This window comes from Phyllostomus discolor, chromosome 4 (genome assembly GCF_004126475.2).
Source record: "Phyllostomus discolor isolate MPI-MPIP mPhyDis1 chromosome 4, mPhyDis1.pri.v3, whole genome shotgun sequence".
Classification (NCBI taxonomy): domain Eukaryota; kingdom Metazoa; phylum Chordata; class Mammalia; order Chiroptera; family Phyllostomidae; genus Phyllostomus; species Phyllostomus discolor.
This window is the reverse complement of record NC_040906.2, coordinates 191,940,329-191,966,781: the sequence shown is the minus strand read 5'-3', so window position 1 is coordinate 191,966,781 and position 26,453 is coordinate 191,940,329. Positions and strand designations below refer to the sequence as shown.

The 26,453-nt window shown below is 38.9% G+C and overlaps 1 protein-coding gene across 5 annotated transcripts in view; it reads right to left on the bottom strand.

Annotated features, from left to right (window-relative positions):
* The window catches only part of ADGRG6 (adhesion G protein-coupled receptor G6), a 132,679-nt gene that overhangs the window by 56,019 nt on the left and 50,207 nt on the right, over positions 1-26,453 (bottom strand). For all 5 annotated transcript variants that reach the window (XM_036024790.1, XM_036024789.1, XM_036024791.1 and 2 more), the window contains 3 exons: positions 12,456-12,797; positions 9,635-10,258; positions 1,911-1,979 (listed from right to left, as the gene is read on the bottom strand). In XM_036024790.1, coding sequence (XP_035880683.1) covers positions 1,911-1,979; positions 9,635-10,258; positions 12,456-12,797 — 1,035 coding nt within the window. The remainder of the gene's footprint in view (positions 1-1,910; positions 1,980-9,634; positions 10,259-12,455; positions 12,798-26,453) is intronic.

The window sequence follows — 26,453 nt, the reverse complement described above, 5'->3', positions numbered from 1 at the left end:
AATCTCAGAGAAAAATGTATTTCTCCTTGAGAAGATAAATATATAGTAAAATTAAAGAGAATAAAATGTATTGACTAAATCAATTATTTAAAGGACCCAACATCTTTACTAAACGGTGATGGACAAAATGGATTCCATAGAGACAAGCCTTCTGGGGCACATTTTTAAAGCATTATGCCATAGATGCACTTCTGGTATTCTTCAGGCTCTCAAAGATTAAATCCTTACGCAGTGCTTTGATAACATTTTTGAAGGAATTCTGAAGGAGCTATACAGGGTGGGGCAAAAGTAAGTTTACAGTTGTAAGTATGAGAAACAGAGTTAATGAAGCTCTAGTAATAATCGTAACTTGCATGTCTTTTTCCATATGAACAACTACAAATCTACTTTTGCCAACCCCTGTATGACTAGGAAAATGCCCATACACGTAATTGTCCTTTAGTTTATCCTAGGAGTACGTTTGTATTAAATGTGCATCCAAAGGACAAAAACCATTTGTTATGCATCTCTAATGTTTAAAATTACCTCAATTTAAAACATTTAAGTGAATGCACAAGGAATTACCTTCTAAAGGGTCATTAGACAATACTAAATTCCTTGATTCAAAATATGCATTTATTTCCAAAGTATGCATTCTTAACTAAAAATTTTTCCACTTCAATGTAATATGTAATACTTAAAATGGGGATTCTTGTTGAGGTCTTTTAAACAAATTATGAACTGTCAGTTACATTTGTCTCAATGCAAAACGCATTGATAAACAGGAAAATGGTTTTTTGGTCACTGAGGACACAGGAGGGAAAAAAAAATAGCTGGGCTTCTTGTCCTGTGACCCAAGGAAATGGAATAATAGGTATCTCAGATTAGAAGAAAAACTACAATAACTAACCTTTAAGAACTTTTACATCTTGAACTAGGCAAAAGTGCTTTTTTTTTCTTTCATATAATTACTTTTAAACTACACTGAGTTCATGGAAACTATGTAATAATTTTATTTTCATAAGGTATCCATTGATAACATCAAGGATCATGTCTCAGAAAGGAAATAAGATAATAACGAAGCACAGCCCCACTCCCACACTGGAACTGCAGAAGAAACCTCAGTTCCCATCCATTTATTCTCACTTCTACCCTCTGCCATATTCCTCCTGATAAGAGATCCAGCTTTTACAAAGGGCATGATCATGATTCTTAGTGTGGTTTATAGAACATGCTACTTCAAAGAAGTACGTAATAGAATGAACGAATGAAAAATGGATCATGGGAAATCAGGAAGAGCAATAATAAAATTAAAGCAAAATACATTATTATTTTAAAACCTAAGGGACTTTAATTACACATTATTTAGCATGCAACTGTTTAGTCGATCATATGTAATTGGAATGCTGATCATAATATAGTCATTATGCATTATGATTAATAAAATTATATTAATACTAATTCAGTATAACCACTATTTGGTATATTGCATATCATAAATTGTCTCATGTCTTTGTCTTAAATTTAACTGAATATTCAACTTAACTTTTCACCTAGATTTTTATATATTAATCCTTTTTTAAAACACTGTATGACTGAATTTATACTGGACCTTTGCAATATTCATGAGAAGACACAGAGGGGAAAACATGAAATCAACCCTTAGTTATAATCATTCACATAATCATTCACATCTAAAAAACTCAGTGTTTTATGGAACTGTGGTCATCCAGTATGTGAATGCATTCTTTCTCCACATTGTCTGTCCTGTGCACCCACGCAACTAAAACACATCCAGAAATTCTTCTGTTTTTCTGGCTTCTGGCTTCTCCAAAGAAGGTTAAGATAAAAATTAAAACAATAAAAACCACATTATGCAAAAGAGCAAGGAGAAAACAGAGAGGCTCCAGAGGACGACGCTGGCTCCCTACCTTGGCAGAGGGTCCCCAGGTCCGCACAGCTGGCCAGTTCTGCTGCTGGCAGCGGGACCAGGTAGGAACCTGGAGGAACATGGAGGATTAGACACGTTTGACTCCAGATTTAATATTATCCAGGAAAAAATCACAGATCACATATTTGGTATCATAGGAGCAGCCCTAGAAGAGTTCACCAGTCATACTCTACCTAACATTAAGGGAGTCTCTGAAAGTCCTGGTGTCATACTTCCCACAAGTGTAAAGTCAGGTTGTTGAAATAACCCTCAAAACCCTCAACTCAATTTACTTGCCATCCACACATGAACGGAAAAGTCTGTGTGAAAAGTTCAGGGCCTTTTCACATAATAAATTATACAGCTCTGGTGGAAATTCATGTAAGTGAAATAATACAAACATCAAAGATAAGTTTCAAAAGTAAACTTGGGTATGAGTACTCATAAAACGAACATTTTCAGCTCCTAAGCACTAACATATGCCATATGCAATTCCAGAAATACGTTTCTGGGATTTCAACTTGGTCTCTGTGTCATTCTGTTTCAAGCTTTCACTGACTCATCCCGAACAGGAAACGAGTTTTGAGCTGATTTTTCTAGTAGGGGTAGTGGGTTCTCCCTGTCGCACTAACTCTCCCTCTGACAATGAGCAGACTTTTGTGAACAGGTCGAGGTGAGGGAAGACGGGTGAAACATCCCAAAGCATATTTCATGATGAATGAAGACAGAAGAATAAAAACAAACACACACAGATACATATATTCAATTTTAAAAGGGCATTTCTGTAATAGTGATTCCATTCTAATGTTTAAACATTTTTCTGAACTTGCCTGTGGAAAGGGTACAGGTGAATAGAGCAGGTACAAAAGGATGAGCTAGCAAAAGATGTCCAGATAGATGGTGCGCATAAACAGAAAGCTTCCCCAGCTTAATAGCATCTTAGGAGTCATGGTTTCTTCCTTTTTGACTGCCTCAGGCACCTGGCCCGAGGAATCACATTACCTCAGAAAGGCCCATCCCTACAGGTGTCTGTGATGTTCACTGGCACAAAGCTCTCATGACAGATCTTTACATGCTTATTCAATACACACTCACTGACTGTTTATAGTGAATGAGGCACAGGGGCTCGAAGCATACTTGGAGGTAATGCTGCTGCTCTCTGAGAGGCATCAACAGGAACTGGCCTCACAGTTCCCTGACTGATGTGGTTAGTGGCCCAAAGGAGGACGTGACCAGCAGCTTGGTGAGAAGGGAGGATGGCACAATCCATTGCAAAGAAAAACTGTGAAGAATATGAGGAGTCACTCTGTTGCTTACGGGATAAGAGATGAAGATGGACATTTCTAGCCAACAGAATTACTGAAACACATATGCCAAGAAGGCAGTAAGAGATGTGGGAACCCAAGTGGCGTGGCATTACTGGATACTTGTAGAACCTGGGCAGCAACGGTCAGCTATACAGGTGACAGATAGGGGCCTTGCAGAGTGCAGAGGCCCTGTCCTTCTCATGATGGTGTATCCCATCCACATAGCAGGTGGGTGCTCAAGGTTTACTGAATAAATTACTGAATGAATGATAAATAGCTACTCACATTTTAAACTCTTAAGAGAACAAAGTGAGAAAATTAGATTTAAGTTTGAAAATGCCATTGAGGCTCCAAAATCAGTTAAAAAGAGAAGAGATACAAGAAACAAGAATAATACTAATGATTGAGAGTTTGTATCATGCATAAAATGATGATGGACAGAAAGAGACAGATGTAAGACGTTTGAAGATAGAATGCATAGGATTCAGTGACTTTTTGAAACAGGGAAAAAGAACGGGAAGATGTTTTTCCAGTTTCCAGTTTGAGATATTGTTATATAATACTCTTATAAAAATAGATAGGAACTACTACAAAAAGAGCAAATTCAGGTGCGGTGGGCTAACCAGTAAGTCCAGTAATGGAAACAGTGGTGTGCCTATGAGACACCTGGGTCCATGGCAGCGGTGCACGATTTTGCAAGAGGTCCAGCCAGGCGGTGCTCCACAGAAGCTAAAGCTGTGTCTGGGACCCTGGAGCTAGAGTGCAGCTTTGAGAGGAGACAAGGATGCAACCATTGACATTCCTATATTTAATGCTCTGATATTTTTTAAAAGAGTTACACAGGTGAAAATAGCTCCTGTAGAAGGTGGTTTCACAGAATTAAAATGAAGACAGTTTCGTGGAAGGTGTGGCAATAGCAAGTGAACCAGAAAGGTCAAGAATGACAAAGACTTAGGAGACCTTTAACTTTACACGGGAATTTTGGTAGTAGCTCTCCAGAAATGAGTTTCAGGAGCATGGGAACAGTGAACTCTAGACTGCCAATGTTTGGTTGAGGGGCGAATGCAAAAAAGAAAAAAAGGAAGCTTGGCTGCGACAGGAAGCAGAGATAGGGAGGGGGGCTTTTAAACACTGAGAGTCCTTTGAAACACTAAGTTTGCTTGGACAAGTGTGCCATGAAAAAAGAACATTTGCGGAGGTGGAAGTTGAGGGCAGCCTTGGACACAGCTGAGGTAGAATTTTATCTTCCAAGTTTTCTGCCTATTCTTTTTTCCCCACACACCTAACTTATGCCCCCTCTTGCGGGACTTCTGTTCTCCTCTAGGTACTTGGATGTTAGTAAGGACCTCCCAGAAAACCAAAAAGCTTTCCAAATTTACAGTGACCGAGGAAATGTCAGCCAGTGGAACAAGCAAGAGAGGGGACCCTTGGATGGAGAGTTCCCGTGCTTCTCACACTGCGCAGGATGTTGGCAGGCAAAGGTTCCCCAGGCCACGGCTGGTGCTGATACAGTATCTCAGGGACAGAGGGAGATAAGGGCACATTGTTGTGGGAAAGGAGTTTGACCGCTAACTCCAGGTCCACGGCAATATATCAGCAAGTTCAGAGGTGGGAATAAGGAAAGAAAACCAGAAGAGTTATGTTGTTAGAGTAAGATATTTGACGATTTTCTTTAACATTTTGTCGGTGTCATTTATAGTTAACAGGTATAAATTTCAATATGTGACAAACTCTTCTTGGGAAATTGTAACATTTACTTCATGCTACTTAAGTTGTCACTTGTTCCTCCTTAGGCACTTAAAGTTTAGCAAATGGACACTTTATAAATATTCAATAAAGAGTATTTTATGATGATTCATATAGCAACAGATATTGAATTTGGTGATTTGGGGGGAATAGTACAAATACAAATGAAGAGTCTTATTAGAAGGAAATTATTTTGAAAAAGAAAAGCTTATATTACAAAAACACCAAATTATATAAATACTTAAAATATAAAAAGTACACATAATTTTTAAAATTCTAATGAGTTCCATGTTCAGCATACCTGCATAAAAAGTCACTATGACTATCAATTTTCCTAGGCCACCAGATTTACAAACCAGGGGATCGTTAAGCAAGGGGAGCTCTCCCTCTTGGATAAAGGTAATATCTTTATCATCAAGGAATTGATTTCAGAATGTAACCTATGTATGTTCCCTGATTTTTATAGGTAGCACAAAGGTGTTCAAAGGTATTTACTTAATATTGACTACAAAATTTAAAGCCAAATTTCTTTGAAAAAATGTCATCACTGAAAACAGGCAGTTGATGAGAAGCTGTAAATCTTTCTTTTCCGTCTGTTTTTCTTCTAAAATTATGCTACTCAAAGGAGTCACTACTTATTTACATGAGCTGTGGGGGAAAAGCCTGCCGTGTGGCCAACAACTCACCTCATACTCTATTTAATGATAATCCGAATAACAGTAAACAGCAATGAACCCTTAGCATGAGTTACAATGGGAAGAAAATAATCTCTTTCAATTCTTTTTTTTGCAGCTGTGCTAAATTGAATTTTACAACTTGTCTGTAAATAAATTGATTTCAAATAAAATTATTTCTGAGAGCCATTTATGCACATAAAGAGTTTAAGCATCTCCAAGTAATAAAGTCCTTTGTAAAGATAAAGTGACTTGATCTTTATGGTTTATATACAATTTGGTAATCTAAAAATGTCGGTCGAAAATTTTTTAGGGATAAAAGAAAGGAGCCAATAAGGAGTCCAAGTTTGGGGGCCATGAAGAACAAAACTGTAATAACTGAAAATGAAAGGGTAGGAATCCAAGAGTGGATGACGCCTTAGTAATTAAGTACAAAATCTTGGCAGTGAAAACATTAGTTGGTACAAATCCAAACATTCCTAAAAGAGAATAACAACGAAGGTGGATACTCACAAATTGTGTCTTATCACGATAACCACAGTGGCTAATAGATGGAAGTGCTTATTAATGCCAGTTAAATAGATGTAATTTGCTGGAACTTAGACTATTCATTGAGTCACACTGTGTGACACCTCAGGAAAGAGTGGTCAGCAGTAAGATAAGTAAAACTGGTAGAGAAGGCATTGTCCTTTCTTTGTGAGAATTGGTGGACACCGGCCAGCACCTGAGCATGAATCATAACACAGGCAAACACTCGCACCTATAATTAAAGAGTCCGAGAAGAAAATTGTCTATCTGTGGAGGTCATAAAACTGAATATGTTTACTAAAATTGTTCTAAGAGAAAGAATGATGCTATATAATAAAAAGAACGGCTGCTAAATAAAGCATTTCATTCTGGAAAATGCTGATAAAATTAACCATGTTTTTAAGAAAACCTATTGAAAATGTCTTAATTGAGGTATATTCCCCAAGTGTCCTTAAAATTGTTTAGGAAAACAAAGAAGTCCAATTCTAAAATTGTTGAAACATTTCTTGATTTTACGGAGGCTAGAATAGTTCAGATTTGAAACTACCAACAGGATGTTTCCATGTAATTAGCTCTGTCCTACTATCTAGGAAAATTTACTTAGTGATAGACCTTTAGAAAACTCCGTTCATTTTCTATCACAAGTTGATTCTGAAATAAAAATTCCTATTTAACAGGCATTGTCAGGCCAATGGAATGTCAGGCATGAAATTCTATTTTCCCATTGGTCACTGTACTGAGCATTAGTTGTTGGAAAATACTAGCACCAGAAACAGCAAGCCATGACATCCTGGGAAAGAGGAAAGGTTAAAATGTTAATAGAGCGTACTTTTTTTTTTTCACTTACTGAAGTTTTGCTTAGCTAATAGGCTTAGATATAATCTGCGTTACAGGTATTTCCTGTCAGTTAATAAGTGACTTGCTTCTTCAGCTCCCGAAGCTGATGATTAAACGGCAGGAAACTCCCTCACCCTCTCCTGTTATGACTCCTGAAACAGTCCAGGATATCTGAATCTATGGAACGCGGGTGTTCGGTGTCACCTTGGAATGTCAGGAAGACCACCATCGAAGTTGAAGGAATTCAAATCACTGATTAGGTAAGCTTGTGCCACTCCTTGGAATGAAATCATTTTGGAAATTTATAGATGACGGTGCTATGTGAGCACATACCTGATGTATTCCAGTAATCTTAAGGCTTGGGAAAGGAGTTTTAAAGGCACTATTAAAAACAACTGAAAAAAGAAAAGAAAAACTCAAGGGCATGGCTGTGTTCTAGTGAAACTCTGCGGAAACAGAACGCTGCCATAGGCCCTCTTAGTTTGTCAACCCCTGGTCTACAGGATTTCTTAGAGAGATTTAGGGGTTCCTGTACAATGCGTCCCTCAAATTTTATTATATTAAGTCATCTAAGAAGCATTGCAGGGAAGAAACCTTGTGAATTTTATTTAAAACAAATACCATTTTAACACCCCGGAAGGCTGGTGTTTTCCCACGGAAAGCTCTCTGGCCGGAAGAGATGGGTCCTGGACCTCCAGAGTTCTCGCCTGGGAAAGAGTCAGCCCACCTGCCCTAGCGCTGCATCCCATTTTCCAACCCTTCTCATGCCCAAGGGTGGCCTGATGTATCCTGATGAAGAATGAACGGCTCTAAAACCAGACTTTCTGGGTTCAATTCCTGACTTGGCCACTGATTCACAGAAGTGACACTGGTTAAACTCCTTAAGCATTTTGGGCCTCAGATTTCTCTTCTGCAAAATGATGAAACCCACACTGTGAGAGCTACATTGCAGAAAAGGAGTTAGCCTGGCTGCAGTGCTCTCAACAGCACCTGGAACATAATATGCACATTCGATTAAACTATAAATTAAGTACTAGCTATTATTCACATACCTACCTAGCCAAATTCTTTTCTCTTTCTTTTTCTTTCTTTCTTTCTTTCTTTCTCTTATTCCTTTGGTTGCCAGAGTGCCCCACAAGGAGACAAATGTTGAATGGTCTGTATTAGGACTTTTCATAATGACCGAGGACTTGGTGAAAACAGGCCCCTCGACTAAGGATGTAGGCCGTGTACCACTGCCTGCTTCTCCAGTTCACCAGCCCACACCAAACCCACACACTTGACCTTCTCAATTTCCTCACCGAGTGAAAGGCTTCTCGGGAATCCCTGAAGGTGCTCTGTACCCAATCAGACCGAGAGGAGCCGGGGAACACCATTAGCTCTTACAAAGTTCCACAGTCTCCTTCTGGAATGGGGTCGTGGTTTACCTTCTTTTCAACAACCCACAAGGAAATAGCTCTCCAGTGACATCACTCAGTAGCCTCCCAACATCTGCAGGAGTGTTGTGACCACATGGAGAAATGGGTTACCCACACAGAAGAGCAGATGGCAGCAGTTCCCCGGGCCACAAGGGCAAACGCAGGTCACGGGGACTGGGGAGGTGGCCTCAGGTCTTCACAAGGGGTCCTACTTAGTTCAAAGTATTGGGAACAGATTTCTGACGGAATCTGCTCCAAAGTTTCACACAAATTACATTTTAATATTAGGCCCCTTCTTCTATCCTTTAATGAGAATTCTCTCTGTGACTAAAAAGTATATATTATCTGCACCTTAGATTTGGTCATATAACATCCAAAAGTGATGATGAAACTTTTACATTTTGTGTCTGATTAGTCCTGTACTGAAATAAGGACTTCTGAAATTGACTTATGTAACTAGAGAATATTTGATAGATGTCTATTTTAATATAATTTTTACATAGAATTATTTCTCTAAGCTTTTTTGCATTTAGCTACTTGCAATACTATCATACTTAAAGGCTCTCAAAATGCAATCAGAAATAGAGTATTTGAAACAGATGATAAAGCTCATTTTCAAACAAATAGAAATAAAAGTTCAAAGAAAGCAATGATAATTTCCGATTATCAAAGATTTTCCTTAAATGGACAGTTGTGATCTTTAATACCAACTGCTTTTAGGTGGTGGTTGTTTATTTAAATGACATAATGGAAATTTCATTCCAGGATGATAAAAATCAGCTTTTAACTGTATCACCTATGTGATTAAAAACAATACCATTAATTTCTTTTGCTTCCGGCCTGGTATGAACAGTTCTATTTGAGACATGATAATTACAACTATAGTTTGTTGGTAGTGAAAACTGTGTGATGGTTTATGACATAAATAAAACTTAAAAATGGCAGGACCAAAAGCTTCGATTGAAAAAATATGGCTTGTAATCAAATGCCTACATAAATAGCTGAGCAGATAACATTTTAAAAATAAAAAGAGCTCATTAATGCTAACTACCTATATATACATACATATCCACACATACACATGCATATTACACACATGTAATTATGTATGTATACACATATATGTAGTTATATACTCATGAATGCATGCATAATTTTTTGTTGACAAACATTCATAGAGCAATGCTTCAAAGAGTTAATACGCCACAGACTCACCACAGCTCAGGTTGCCTTCGGCTTTCAGAGCTGCCGTCGGGATATTCCAAAAGTCGTTCTGCCAGTCGACCACATTCCCCTTCACATTACAGCTGAGGTTGGAGAGCGTTTTGGAGTCCATGGTGAAATTCCAAAGTCGAAAGTTATAAATGTCCCCTTTTAGAGAGGCAAATTCAATTTGATCGGAGCCCAACAACAATTTCCCATTCCCAAAAATAACTTTATTGATGGTAGAATTACATGGAACTGCTTCGTAATTTCTTTTGAAACTTACACCCACAGATCCCAAAGAATTATTCCAAACAATGCAAAGCTGCTCAAAGCTTTCTGTGAAAATGTCTTCTTTATCCTTTACAGGTAATGCACTGTTTAGCAAGCATTGTGAGCCAGACAGAGTTAGAAAGTAGCCATTCTTGGCCTTTCCAAAGCTGAGTAACTGTGTGAAGGATGCGTTTGAGTAGGAGAAAGCCATCCATTCGCCGTCTTCCTTGCCAATTTTGTTTGCTTCAAAACAGAGTGTGAAAGCACTGAGCTCCGGAATGGAGACACTTTTTGCAGTGGATACCTGGTACGTATCTAATGTCTGGGGTAAAACAACCTTTTGATTCCTTAGGGACACAGCAACTAGGAGAAAACATGATAACAGATAAAACATGTTGACCTCAGATATGGACTAGTTAGATGCACAATGTCTGATACACCCAGCCCCTCCACCACTCTACCAATTGACTGCTGCCCACCACTCCCCTCTTTCACTGGACCCTCTATCACTACTGTGTTACCTTACACAAATGATAATAACAGCAAAAAGAAGCCCCATCCATTTAAACTCTAATCATGGTTGGACCTCACACCTCAGCCTTTGAGGTACAGTCAGCCAAGTTAATAACAAGTATTTTTCTTAATATTAGAACTGAAAAACAACAAACAAACCACAATTTACAACTAACAGTTTCAGGAAAGCTCTACTTATACGTAACATTTTTGAAAATATATGTGACTTTCAAATAATTCCTAAATATAATAACTAGTAATTCTATTTTTGATTAACAATTGCCTTTCTCCCTTCAGACACCCCATACCCTACTCACGTTCCCTACCAGGAGGGTCATTCAGGAACAAAGGAAAGGACAATTCCTCTGAGGAGAGGGAGTCTAATACAACAACAAACAAATATGGAATTTTAAGCTGTATTTCTGGACTACAGCATTTTATTTCCTTGATGTTTGAGCTTGTGGTTCAGAGGGAGGAAGATGGAGCTCCCATCCCAGCTCTTCCACTGTGCTGTGTGACCTTGGATATGTTTCGCACTTTGCTCTACTCCAGTCTTTTCGTCTGCACATTGAGAGACAATGGCACCTATATGACAGGTGCTCAACAGGAGTTAAGTAAGTTAATACCTGCAAAGCACTAGGGTGGTGCTTCTGCATAGTCTGTCTGTAGCTAGTATTGATTACTAATATAGATTACTATTATTATATGCATAAAAATCCAAAATAAAAATACACCAGCCTATTCCTTCTGAACATATGTGAAAATACTAAATGATAAAATGGATTTTGCCCTATGCTAAGACAATACACATTGTGAAAGATTATGAACTGATTTGAGAGAGAAGGAGCTCTCCTCAAAAATACCGTTTAATACTGGTTTCATATGAAGGCTAGTTCAAATACATTTTAATACATACCAAAATAGGTCTATAGTAAAAACATCATTTTAAAATAAATATTCTAGTTAAAAGTCCATGATGGAATTTAATAGAATTATGTATTTTAGTGTACTTTTATAATATCAAGCAGTTTACAGGTCTATTGACCTAAAACGATCCTATGCAGTATGAACCCAGTGCTCTACACGTTGTTAAAATAAAAAGGCTAGAAGGAAGCATGTCTCTCAGTCGTGTATTAGTGGTTATGGTTGGGGGTATACAAATGGGTAATTATAGTTTGCTTCTTTTCTATTTTTGAATTTCCTATAATACTTTATACTTTTTAAAAACATTATTTGAAAAATTAAAGCATGTGTTTCAATTAGCCACACAAATATCTACTGTCAATTACAAACAGTAAAAACCCTGCTACCAAAAACACAATTTACAATGATGAGAGTCATTTTCATAGTGGTGCCCTTTTTGTTTCTTTGCTTGATACATGGCATCTACTGAAGAAGCCCTGGAGAAAAAAACTGTGTAACTATATCTCAGTTTTGAAGCTTGAGTGTTCCTTAAGCAAAGACAGGTTTTAGAAAGAACAGAATTATTGAAATGTTAAGATATGCCAGAATCTGGGAAACATGTTTGATTAAAATATATTTTCTTTCCTTCAATTGCCATTTTTCAAGAGACTTTCCTCAGGGAATGTTGTTTATTAGCTTAAGTTAGAAATTGCTCTTTTAAAACTTTATGCTAATTTTCTATATTTGTCCCCTAGCATGGTTCCTTGAAAGGGCAACATCTTGAAAGCCTAAAAATAAAATGATTTCTAAATAGAAATGTTTTAAACATCCAATGGAGTGACGCTAAAATTGCAGATTTTAATTATTAGCTGTGGAATATCTAGTATCTTCCAAGGAGCCTTTAAATGTTCTGCATACAAACAATATAAAAGAAGTCAGCTCTACTGTAACCAGATTTTGGATCTGGTAGCTATATGCTGCTAATGAGAATACTCAGGGAAAATGAACATCTTCTTGCCCTTAAATTCTAATCCTAATCACTCACATGCACATAAAAGATCACAGCGCTGTCTGCTGGTCCCGTGTTTACTGCAGAACATGTTAAATGAAAGCAGAAGCTTGGCACGGTCTTTGGTTTACATACCTCGGATGTAGCTGGCATTGAAACCTTTCTTCTGGATGCTAAAGTCACTTGAAAAGGACACATGCATCTCATTCACACTTGAGTTAAATGATAGGCCTTTGGCCGTTGCTCCACAAAATTTAGTCTGGCTTTCTCCATTATCCAGGGATAAATAGTCATAAATGCAATTGGGAGCTTCTTCAATGTCAAAGTCATTGAACGTTATCTGAATGATGTAGCCGGTGGGGGCCCGGAGGGTCCACATGCAAGACTGGACGTTAGGGTAGTCATTCGGGTAGCACGGAGAAGTGAAGGTCCCAGAAGGGTTGGACAGCACGAGCCTGCAGTTGGCACATCCCCACACTGTTGGCCAGACAAAAGAGAGACAGAGAGAAGGGCTGGGATCAGAGGCGTATAAGAATCCAAAAATATCGCATACTGTGGACAAACTGTAAACATTTTAAAATACCAAAATATCATCACAAAAATTAAAAGGAAAATGAAAACATATCAAAGAAAAAGATGTACTGATACAGCAACAAATAGTAAAACAAAAATACAAAATTTCGAAACAACTATTCTTAAACTTGGGGTAGGGGGCTCACATCCTTTGGGAATCTCATGAATGTTATGGGAACTCTTTCCAGTGAAATGCACAGGGTCCATGACACTTGGCATACATTTATAGAGAGTGCATGAAGCCTCAGGAGGCAACAACGGATTTCACAAATCTTCACTGACCTCAGCTAAGAATCTCTGGAGTAACTGAACTGGGTTTGAGGGGATTACAGAGCCATACAAGTACAACTCTATTTTAAACCATGGCTAAAAGGAAAGAGAAACACTTAGCAAGCAAATGTTTAAAGAGAAAGCAACCAGATATGGAATTGCTGGGTCATAAAGTAGTTCTACTTTTAATTTTTTGAGGGACTTCCATAGCAGCTGCACCAATTTGCATTCCTACCTACAGGTAGCCAGGGTTCCCTCTTCCCCATCAATAGACAATCAGATAAAGATGTGGTGCATATATACAGTCGGATATATGAAAAGAATGAAATCTTACCATTTGAGACAACATGGGTGGACCTAGAGGGTATTACACTCAGTGAAAGAAGTCAGAGAAAGACAAATACCATATGATTGTGCTTACATGTGGAATATAAAGAGCAAAATAAACAAACAAAACAGAAACAAACTCACTGACACAGAGAACAAACTGAGGGTTGCCAGGTGGGCGGAGTTGAGGGGGTCACTGAAAAAGATGAAGGGATTAAGAAGTACAAATCGGTAGTTACAAAACAGTCACAGGAATATAAAGTACAGCATAGAGAATACAGGCAATGATACTGCAATAACCACGTATGGAGCCAGGTGGTACTAGAATTATTGGGATATCACATCATGAATTATATAAATGTCTACCCACTGTGCAGTACACCTGAAACTAATGCAAGATAATATTGAATGTCAATTGTAATTGCAAAAAATTTAAAAAGAGAAAGAAAGCAACCAATACAAAAAAAATTAACACGTTATCTCCTGGCAGTTTGCAATCTTTTCTAAAATTCAAAAAAAACAGTATCACCTTGCATGTGTGGAATACCGATAGTTTTGAAAGTACTTTCATGTATCACATTGGTTTTTTACAGTGTGTAATTATATACTTGTGTGATGATCTCATTTGTGCATTCATTCAGTGAATACTTATTGAGTGTCTGGTATAGTTAGTATATACCAACAAACAGGGAAGATTAAGTCTCTGAATGATTCTGACATTGCTATTTTGGACACAAAGATAAACACATATTATAATGACAAATGGTAATAAGAAGTAGAGGAAAAGTAAAGCAGTCAATTATTTCTCAATTATTACTTACCCAGGCTTTGGTTATCAGGTAGAACCAGAAACCAAGGTCCACTGTCTTCCCAGCTAGTAATGTTTTTGTAATTATATTCATACTGCTTCTAAATATCCGTGTAAACATAGACAGTAATCTCATTTATCCAGCATTCTGGATAAAGAAATTGCCATAAAACTGACACATATATTTTCAAACAATAAAGTCCTTTTACCATGTTACTATAAATCACTCTAAATTTGTTGTGTTCCCCTCCTTTTCACGAAATTGAGTGCAATGAAAATGCAGTAACATTTCTTGAAAATGGTAGTTACAACAAATAGTATTCTTCTATATATAGTGTTATATTCAAGGACATATGTGTTATGCTACTTGAATTAAGTTTTGCTTTTTACTATTCCCTGTGACCACCTAGTGTCATGCACTGTTTGTGCCATGCACTGTTTGTGTCCTGCACTGGTTTTGTGTCATGCACTGGTTTTGTGTTGTGCACTGTTTGTGTCCTGCACTGGTTTTGTGTCATGCACTGGTTTGGGGTCCTTCACTGTTTTGTGTTGTGCACCGGTTTTGTGTCATGTACTGTCTTGCCAACTCTGCTCCCCATCAGTTCTTTCTAATGTGCACTCCCTCTGTTCTGCCTCCCTAAGCCTCCAACACCTCATGAGGCCTGAAGACAGCCAGCAGAAAACAGTTTATGATCATCAAGGGCTCGCCCAATGCCCCCTCTCAGCCACCCCCGGCTGTCATGCCCCTCTCCTCTGTAGCACTGTCCAGAGTGGTGCGTTACTTCCATCTGTGAGATTGTGTGCTTATCGTCTTTCTTTTTCCTCTAGTCTCTATGCTCAACAAGCAGATAGTGTGCACTGCTACGCCATCTAACTCCTTGTAGCATCCCTGACACACAAAAGACCTTCTATAAAATGGGTTATATACAAAGGGAGACCCAGGAAACCTGGGATTTATTTATAAAAAATGGGTATTTATTCTTACATGTTTAAACTTCAGTCACCTTCCAAGTACTCTCTATTTGATGCAATACACCTAATTGAGACTTTTTTCCCACCACTCAAAACGGTTTTTGAACTCCTCAGTTTGGATGCCTTTTAGTGCTTCTGCTGTTTTTAGTTTCACCTCTTCCATGTCTGCAAAACATTTCCCTTTGAGGACTTTTTTCATGGGAGAAACAAAAAGAGTCACTTGGGATGAGACTGGGTGAATAGGGAGGGTGGGGCAGGTACGAGGGCCATGCGTTTTTGGTCAAAAACTGCTGAATGCTCAGCGTAGTGTGGGAAGGTGCACTCAGATATCACCCATCACAAAATGGGCAAAGGCACTGAAAACGTCTTCACAAAAAGATTCACTGAAGCCAAATACCCTCTTATGACAATGCCAACTGGTACACTGATGTATATGAGTTCCTAGAACACTCACCTAGCAGGGAAGCCTGTGCTACAAAAGGCCCACCCTCCAGAGGATAATTCTGGTTTTTGGGGGGTCTCCTCTCGTATGCACAACCCATAGACACAGGCAACAGTGTAGTGATGGCCAGAGGGAAGGGGAAGACAAGGGCTGGGTGAGGTGGGCAAAGAGGGGAAAATGGAGACACCTGTAATAATGTCAACAATAAAAAGAAAATTAAAAACCTAGTTAACTTTATGAAAAAATGAGTTTAAATGAACAGGAAATGCCTAAAGTGAAAATGACGAAGTACAGTATATGAACCTAATTCAAACAAAATCTAAATCTGAATAAAAAGATAACGAGTGTGTGAGTTCTGCAATATCTGTTTAGATGGGGTTGCGACTCTTCCTTTCAATTACTTCACTCATAGCGCGGGCCTCAGATGGACGGGCCCCTCTGACTAGGTTAGCTCCCTGCTACTGCCCTTGGGCTCAGGAGAGGGAAGTAATCCGAGTGAATTAGCACTAACCCATGCAGCACTATGCACTAAAGATGACAAAGAAAACCAGAAAGGAAAACGAGATGCACTCTTTGTGTCATCCCAGCGTCTGCGCAGGCAGCATCGTTTTCCCAAAAAGAGCAACATTTCCTACATCCAAGACCAAGGGATACTCATGATATCCTTTCTCATGGTGTGTTGTTTTTGCCAAAGTCTGCCCTAAGAATTGAGTGAAAGGTGCGGGAAAATTTAGTTTGACTGGTAACACTGACTGTAATTTTGAACAAGTTCATGGTTCTGTGCCTCAGTTTCCCCAATTTTACACCGGTGGTAATACCAGCACCCGTCTCCCAGGTTTATTGGGAAGATTACATGGGTTAAGATTACACGGGAACTGTGTGGGTGCCCAGCTAGCAGTATTTAACTGTTGGCCATCATCAACCATTACTGTAACACAAAACTCTGTGCTTCAATGAGAAGACACCCCTAATATTCATCAAAAAGCATTTAAAGCATAGTAGCTAGACAGCATTTAGAGACAGTGCTACTAAATAGTGATTATCTTAACTGGAATAAATGTCAAACTAGGCAGAGTATCATCATGTTCATTATATTTATAGATCAATTCACGTTAAAGGGCTTTCACATTTATTATCTCATTTGACATCATAATCACCCTGAGAATTAGTTTCACCTCCATATTCAAATAAAACAAATAAAGCTAATATAGATTAATTTGCCCAAAGTTGCACATCTAATTAATAGTAAGACCGAGCTCTTCTGAAATTAAGTCTAGAATCTGTCTGAAATTAACAATAGACATGGCAAAGTGGTAAGCCCAAGTACTGTCTTAAGAGACATTTTTTTCCCACAGGGCAATTTGTTAAACATAGTGTAATCATCCTTAAATTAATATGTTTTAAAAGACTAATTTTAAACTACTTTAGTGAAGAATGTTAGGGAGTCTAAAATATAGTGCTTAGAATTTTCCCATTTGGAGAAATCAAATGCTATTGCTAATTGGTTCCTACACTATCATCAGTGAGTTCATTAAGATATGAATTTGTTTTCTCATAAAGGCAGGGCCACTTAGAAAGATGGCTACCAAGGCAGCTGCCGCATGAAGACTTGGTGAACCAGAGTTAGCATATCTTCTGAAAATTACCCAACTCGAAGCATCTGGTGGGAGATATTCTCCAAGACAGGTACAGTAACATATTCACACTTATAATTTATACAAGCAAAGTTTTCAGGCAATCTAAACAACAAAAGAAATCCCACCCACTTTCCTATGCTTGTGAATATCTGGCAAGAACTTACTCATGCATACTTTCACAAAACTTATTTCTCAAAGAAACTCAAACCTAAAATGGAAAATGTTCCAGTCATACTAGATACTACCTTCATTTATAAACAACATTCAGATATAGATTCAATAACCATTATCATATTGGGCTTATTATTTCAGAGATTTGAATTTTTACTCCATACTAGCTGCAAGTACTTCTCTGTGAATCAAATATGATGTTCTTTAAAATCTTCCAAAAATAGGATTTTCAGATCCCAAGAGATACCTCAAATCAAGAGATCAATTTTAGCTGCTTTCAATACAGATCTTTAGACGGAATGAATGCTTTTCTTATTCTGTATTAAATGGTGAACAAAATGAATGCATTGGAATGAAATCTTGTTCATTATTTGAATGCCTGTAAAACTGTCACTAATGAATTTGTTGGAAACACTAGTCAGTTAAAATCATTTTCAGAACATGTAACTTAAGTTACTACTCAGCTTGCATCTAAAGTCCTTTTTGAATTATCTATGTGACTCTATTAAAGTCTAATGAATGAAGAGTCTGTCATTTGTTTTAGAAGGTTTAAAATATTTAGCAGCTTTGGGTGTTTCAGAAGATTCAATGCAAGGGCCAACAGTTGAGAGTTCTAGGACCAGTTCTAATGCCTACATCGCTGCAAAGTCAGGACAGACACACACCAATTCTCCAGATCGGGTAAAATGCTGCTGCTGTGACATCGTTGAACTGTAAACTACAAATAATACTTTAGATGCAGGAATGTATTAAATGACTGATAGTATGGAGGACTGGACAACTTCATCAACGTAAGTATTTATATTTAAGGGATTTCAGGATGGCAAGGAATCTGGAGGCAATCTGGCTGTGAATTTGCAATGCACGACAGGTCTGTGACTCTGTTAATGTGATCGGCTCGATGAGCATCACCAACCTCCCTCACTGCTCCTCTTCAAGCTCTGCACTCAATGCAGCATCTCCATGCTGGGAGGGCCGCACTTAGTCCAGGGTTACATGGGTCATTCCAATGTCCTGCTAGGACTTCCCGCAGCCAACCAGGGACAACACTTTATTCCCAGAACTCTAGTTTCCCCAGAGTTAACCAGAAAACTGTTTGGTTTCCCTCTGTAATGTTTCCACCTCAAAATGTTCTTTGGAAGCACCCTGAATATGAAACTACCACTTTACTTCAATCACTTAATAAAGTTTGACATAGTTTAGAAAAAACTAACAAGAAGCTGAATTAAAGTTTCCTTGATGAGGAACCATTAAGCTTGACAACTTTTTGAATCTCCAAAGAAATTCACATGCACCACACCCTCACCCTTCTGTCTTCTGTAGGGTTGCTAATGGGTAAATATTGAGTCCTGTCTTTCCATAACCAGCATGGCATGAGAACATTCCCCATGTAACGCCAAAGGTAATACTCTCAGACGATCCAAACAAGTGAACTCTTGTAAACCTGTGTAGAGTCTGCTTACAATATTGATAGATATTCCTGGCAAGAGGATTAAACACACATGCACACAAACGTGTGTGCCCATGCACACCACCCACACACATTTTCATGGGAAACTGTTCTCTCTTATGCAATAATTGAAATCTTTCTCCAGTATTAAAAAATGAAACAAAATAGTCTAAAGGCAATGTATAATTTGAAACAACCTAAACTGCCTGGTCTCTCCATGTAATCTGCCTTCTGGTGAGTATATTCAAGTCTCTTATTCCCCTCCCATATTCCTGTAAGGTAACTCCCCAGCTCTGCCTGAAGCCAGCCATGGATCTTCTTGCTGTGTCATGCATAGGCTTCTAAGCACTAGAGAGAAGAATTCACAAAGTTGTGGACATTATTTACACTAATGGGGATTCCAATTTTATCTCAGTCACGCTCTACAACATCCAATGGCTCCAAACAATCCCTGCTTCCTTGGCTTCTCCCCCACAGTTCCTACCTTCTCTTTTTCTCCGCCTGCTCTTACTCTGCCCTCTCTGAGACTCCCCCTGCTCTACTGTCCTCAAAAACTTGTTATTCCAAGTATGGCCCTTAGAGCAGCAGCAGCAGCAGCAGCACCTCCTGTTGGGAGACTAGTCAGCATGCAAAATCACCCAGATGCACCACCCAAAATCTGTATTTTAACAAGATTCTCTGGTGATTCACAGGCACATTAAAACCTGAGATGTGCTCCGTTAAATAATGATGTACTACAGAAACTATTCCCCGTCTTCACACACACAGCTTCTCCCAAGACCTGCTCCCCTGCTTGCATCTCCTGTAGTCATAGTCACACCACGACCTCTGGTTACTTGGTCAGATTCTCTCTTTGAGACTCTGAAGACAGAATTACAGATAATATATTCAGAGAATGGTGAACAACGCAATGATGAAATTATACACAGTCAAAGGTAAAAGATGCCTTGGCTACTTGCCAAGAACACTGATGGGTAGACAAAGAGAGAGAGAGCAAGAGAAAGGTACCGAACAGAGAGATGAGAGGAAACAGGCGTGGGAAACACAAAGTCTTCAATTCTAGACATCCCATGTCTAGTAATTAATGGGAGGGGCTGTTCTGTGTCACTTGTCTTTGGATTCTAACACAAGAACCCTTATTATACCTACCGTCCCACTTGTTGACTTGATCCAGCTTCAGTGGGTTGCTGTTCCCTACAACCAAGTGTGCCTCAAGCCCATACTTTCTGGGGCTCTCTTCAGCGTTCCTCTCTCTACACTCGTTCTCTCATGGTGATCTCATCTGGACGCGGGCCTTTGTTATGTTCAAATACCTACAACGCCTTATACCCACACTCGTGAATGTCAGCTTGACATCCCCACCTGGATACCAGCTGGGTCCCTCAGTCCAAATACCAGTCCTCAAATAATTTGACTTTTTATACACTTCACAATTGTTAGTAGTATAAGAAAACTCCAAGCCAGGACTCTGAGCCGCCTTTTTCTCTTCTTTCTCCCACAGCCATAATAGTTTGTCAAGAGTTAACGATATTTACTTTATTCACAGCCATTTAATTTATTCCCTCACCCCGTCCCCATGGCCACTTAGTTTACGGTTCTCATCTTTTCTTTCTTGGACAAAAAGCTCAGTAACTCCTCTCCCTGTCAGCAGTCTTGTCACCCCCAACTCACCCTCCACGTCACTACAAAAAACATCTATGAAAATGAAAATACAAGTCTAAGAGTATGTTTTGTGTAACTCAAAATTTTCCCTGGGATCAAATAAGATGGATGAGCTTTGTTTGAATGACACATATAGTACTCCACATCTGCCCTCTTCATATTTTCTAACCCATCTCTTAGCATCCCCCACATCCATTCAGTTAATAAATACTTATTAAGCATGTATGTGCTGGGCACTGTAATGGGTGCTGAGAACATGGTCATGGATAAGGTATAATCTCTGACTTTAAGGAATATATGCATTATTGTAAAAACAGATAAATAAGGAGATAGTGATGATGCAATGTGAAAATTGCTGGATAGAGCAGGTAGATGAGTGTGATAATCTAGATTTAAACTCCCTAGAAATGGTACCATTTCTAGCAGAGGAGAAGGGAATGGAGGCCTAAATATGCAGCATAGAAGTGGGCCAACCAAAAGGGGAGGCAGATGAGCAAAAAAAATAACAGTGTTCTGGGCAGTAGGTCCAGTGGATGCAAAGGCTTGCAGGTGAGAGAGAACACAGATTGTTCAAGCAACTTGAGTTCATTTCAGTTGAAGCGCAGTGTGCAAAGTGGGGAGAAAATAAGAGATAAAATGGCAAGGGAGGCAGAGATGAGGTTCTGCAGGGTTCTGCAAACCATGCTTAAGAAAATGAAGAATTTTAATAAGAGCAGTAGTGAAAATAAAAAGGTTTTAATTATAGGAAAGTAAAACAATCGGATGTGTGTTTGGCACAGACATTTTTAAAAACCTCGCCCTTTTTATACATAAACAACACAAAACTAACAGTGAACAAAGACCCTTGTGAGAGTCACCACAGCCAAACTCAAAGGACTTCAAAGATGACAAGAAGAAAGACAAAAGACAGCAAGCTGCCATGACAGCTTGTTTGTGGAAAGAAAATAGCTGTCACAGTGGTAGGGAAGATTAATCTCCCAAGGACGCACTGAAGCAAAGCCTAACTGTTGATGGGAAAACATAAAAGCAGCGAAGTGACCAACCTAGAGTTCACTGAAGATCTGTCTTAACCTTGATCTTGCATGTTTCATGACCCCTACAGGAAAACCGAGGACACTATAAAGAACACTCACCTCACGTTCATGCCACTCGGGAATGTCACGGAAGATCTATACAAATGGACTGTCTAGGCAACATTGTGGGGTAAAACTGGCTTTGGTTTTTCCTGTCATTAGCCAGAAAAATATTGCTAAATATTGTCAACATAAGTGGAGAATATTTTATCCTAATAAAAGCTAATTGTAGTTGTAATACCCATGAAGGCAGTGATGACGTTACTGGCTAAACAGTGCATCACGAACTTTCTGAGCACATGAACTATTCACATAAAGCACTAGGGGGTACGTTTGACTTACAGTAAGATGCTCAAAAATATTAGTTTTTAGTGTTATTGTGATTATGGCTGTTATTGGATAGCAGAGCATGTTTGCCATGTTTCAGTGTGCTCATTCACTCACTCATTCATTCAGTTTTCTGGGCCTTTACTTCCATCCGTTTGCAGTTTTCTTTGAGGTATCTTCACATATGGTTACCAGTGGGTGGGGACGGGAGGCAGGAGTAAAACAAATTTGAAAAGTCAGTGAAGGTTATTGCTTCCAATTTATTCCATGTTATGCGGTACAGGTGAAGAACCTGAAATTAATAGTTAGAACCAGCTTTGGTTTTAACAACTTGCCCTCCCAATAGGTTGGGAGAATATATTGGGAAGGAGGCGGCAGTAACAGGATAAGTGTGCATCTGAGCTCAAATTTTCCAAATAAGCCTTTAATTTGAGGGCATTAAAAAACCCACTCAGGTTTGTACACAGAAATGGAAGTAGTTTAAATAGTCCAGGGTTGGAGCGGAGCAAATTATAGATGCAACTGGCATAATTTTGTCCTTTAAGGAATACTTCTTATGTTAACATCTTAGTAATAAGACAGCTCTGATGTAAAATCTCCATAATGCAGGTTTTTAAAAATAGGAATATTTTCTCAATAAAACTTTCCATAACATATATAGCTTGCTTAAATATGCTGTGTAATTGCCTTAAGTTAATTCATCACTAGAATTACTTTTCAAAATATTTACATGTTAAAATTTATATGTTAAACTATGTATGTTTACACATAGATCTCAAGTATAATATATTAATTAGTGTGTGTGAGAGAGAGAAATAGATAATCTTAAGTGTTTTCCAGCAAACTCTGAAATTGAACTTTAAAAAGATTTCTTTTAGTCTCCTTTTTATCTAAATCACATAATCTAGCTAAGCAAAAATATTTTGTTATTGTTGCAAAAAAAGTCACTGTGTCAAGGACAGTGACTGTCCTTTGCTTACAAAGCTAAACCCTTTCAAGATGCTTTCCAGATCTAAAATTATGCCTTTCAAGTTATTTCCTTTAAAATTTGAATACAAGCCATATAAACTTATGAAACATATTGTTCGCAATATGGAGAAAGAGCAGTGAGCCTTTAGTGAGTGATAACTTTGTGCCACATGAGAGCAGTGTAAATTGCCTTCCTCTTGAAATGGCTGTGTTTACGTGAATATCTGGCCATATGTCACGTGGATCCCAGTGGGTTCCAGTCTTGGCTCTTCCATTAACCAACCATGTGACTCTGAGATTGTCACTAGGCATTGAGGCCCTGGTTTCCACATCTGAAAGAAATGCCCGATTTGTTTCTAAAACCCTAAAAACCCTGGGTGTTAGGTTCAGGTCTTTACACACAACAGAGCTTCAGTTGGTCCCTTCACTAGGACGAAGCTTCCAAGAGGGTCATAAAGACAGCTGACGCCTCCCTCGGGGAAAGAGTGTGCTGACATATAGTTTGCAAGATTCTGAGACAAGATGGTCTTTCTGAGGAGTCATGAATCTCGGTCTATTTGTATTCATTTGTCCACCTGGAGGCCATCAGCCGGCCAATACAGATCGAATGAAATTAGAGCTAATGGTCAGCAAACATCCTGGCTTCTGGGACATATTCCGACTACTCAAGAAAATTTCCACATCTTCCTCACAGTCCTTATTGTGCTACTTTGAATATTGCTGGCTTAGAATTACAGAGCTAGCTGTGACAGATTGTGAAGATTTAGAGTGTGGTTACATCAGGAAAAAAGCACCCCCTTTCTACTTAATGTAGCTGCTTGAGTGTGTTCTTGAGGCCTACCAGCTTACTGTACAAGAGAAAACATAGTTAACTTTTATAAAGTTAACCCACGTATTGAAAAGCAAGACGGAATTTCAGCTGGCCACACCACTGCCAAAATGTTGATCTAATGTCAAATCCCCCAGGGATGGGGATGGGGTGATGTAGGTATTAAGTCTACAAAGCCTAGGTACATCAGGGCAACTTCTCCACGTTTCAATGGCTTCATCTCTGCCCCCAGGGATCCTCCACATCAATCACAAGTCTGCAGCAAAAACACACTTGGAAAAGTTCATGAAGTTCACCAAACTTTATAATTATAAGTTTCCGGGATAGTGTAAAAATTGACTTGCTTACAGACTTCTTTTAGCCCGTTCTATTTTTAAACTTCAGAAAAATGGGACAGTGCCTTGTTATAGGTGGGTGAGTAAGATCACACCTGCAGGCAGGCCCCCGAGAAAGCCAGACCAGAAGGAGGGGGCGGGCTGGGTGGCCCACAGAGAAAACAGTGCAGTGTGCTTCCCACTGGAGGCGCAGAGCCTGGAGCAGAAGCCTGTCCATGCCCCAGAGGTCTGAGCTAGGGCAAACCTCACCGTCGCTGGAGAGGGCAGGCTGCCTCGGCTGCCAGCATCTGCCTCGTCACTGTTGGGGGAGCTGGAAGATCATTCAAAATTTCTGTAAAATGGTTTGTATCTTCTGGTTTCCCATTCAGCTTTGCAGTGTTCGAGGGAAAGATTCCTTTCATGATCCCAGTGAAAGCATCACCCAGGAAAGTTCTGTAGGGTAATATCTAAGAAGTTATGTTGAAATAATAATAGGTACAATTCTATTCTGGCTCAATACAAGCTGTATAAAGCATAGTTTAGTCACCCCACTCTTCTTTTTTATTAATTTGAGAGAGAGAGAGAGAAAGAGAGAGAGAGAGAGAGACATTGATTTGTTGTTCCACTTAGTTATGTGTTCATTGGTTGATTCTTGTGTGTGCCCCGCCCAGAAATCAAACCCAGAACTTTGGCATGTATGGACGACGCTCTAACTACCTGAGCTACCCAGCCAGGGCAGTCAACCTGCTCCTCATCAAAATAACACTGGTGAACAGGTACACTGAGCCCCAGTGATTACTGAAATTACATAGGAAGGTCCATCTTACCAAACAACAACAACAACAACAACAACAACAACACACAAACTGAAAGGGAAATTTCAAACAATGGCAATCTGGGATCTAGTATAGATACACAGCTTTAGAAACATGCACATCACTTTCTTAGGGAAGGGTTGATGGTGGGAAGACTATGTACCATTTTGGCATCAAAACTCAGCCAAGAAAAGATGAGAACTTTAGGTTTCTGGCTTCTTTAATAATGAATTAAAGTAAGAAGAAGATATTTGGAGATCAGATCTTTCTGAAAGTTATTTGCTAAGATAATTTGAGTTGAATCTACTCAGGGAAATAAAATGATTTTTTTTCTCCCCCCAGTAGAATCAGCTGACTTTCAGTTTTTAGGATGAGCAAGACATGAGGCATTTTTCTGGAGGACCCAGCCAATGTGGTACTGTTCTGACCGAAAGGGCCACTGCTAGCTTTGCTATGCAAAATGGGCCAAAAAACAGTTCATTGAAATTTTAATAGAAGTTAACATTTGCTCATAAAAATGACATTAATAGTTTATACATGTGTGTGATTTTGCCTGAAAGGAAGGTTTTTAAATTACCAACATTTTTCTGTAACACATCATTTTTATGGGTATTATTTTATGATGCTTTACAGATTTCTATAAAACTAAGTCATGATTCAAAAGCAGGAAAGGCAGATGAAGTTCCTTGTTTGCTATTTGTCTTATAATAAACAGAGTCAGAAATACATGTATGACACTGTGCTTAAAACGCAGGCCAAAGCTCTTGACCAAAACGTAATGTCCTGAGTGATTAAGACGATATATGGCTGGCAAAGTGAGGATCGTATCTTGTCCTGACCAACTCAGACACAGCAAAGCCCCCTTTCATGAACTGTAAGAAAAGCAAAACCTTAAAGGACAGCCTATCTTTTTATTTCAGTTTACTATTTAAACATTCGCTCACAGGAGAGCTGAAAATTAAACACCTATAGTTCACAGAAGCTCTTTTGGACGCAGACCTAAGTTTCTATTTGAACTGGCTCCGGAGTTGCTCCAATGCCAACATCTTTACAGCTGGTCTCAGCATGTAAACCCCCCATACACTTGACTGGAAATAGCACACGGCCTGGCTGGAACTTTCTGCACAGCAGTTCAGTGAAAGACACCACTGTCCTCCCAAGCACATTATTCAACAATTAGATTTGGGCTGCCGAAGCAAGAGACAAAGGCAGCACTATACCCTGCTTCGTTCTATCAATCTGCTTCATGACATCATTTTTAGGTACAGCCTTTCAATTCACAGTCTGACTTTTTTTCACATGACTTCACGTGATGTAGAAGCCATGGAAGAGGATGCACATCTGCCTTCTGGGGCACTCCCTTTGCAGAAATCTAAAAAAATAAGGGCTTTAGTTAGAAAACCTCACATGTTAGGGTAACTTTCTTATCAAGACCACTAATAAAGGCAAACGTTACTGTTAATAAAATTTTAATGAGAAAGTATAGCAAAACGT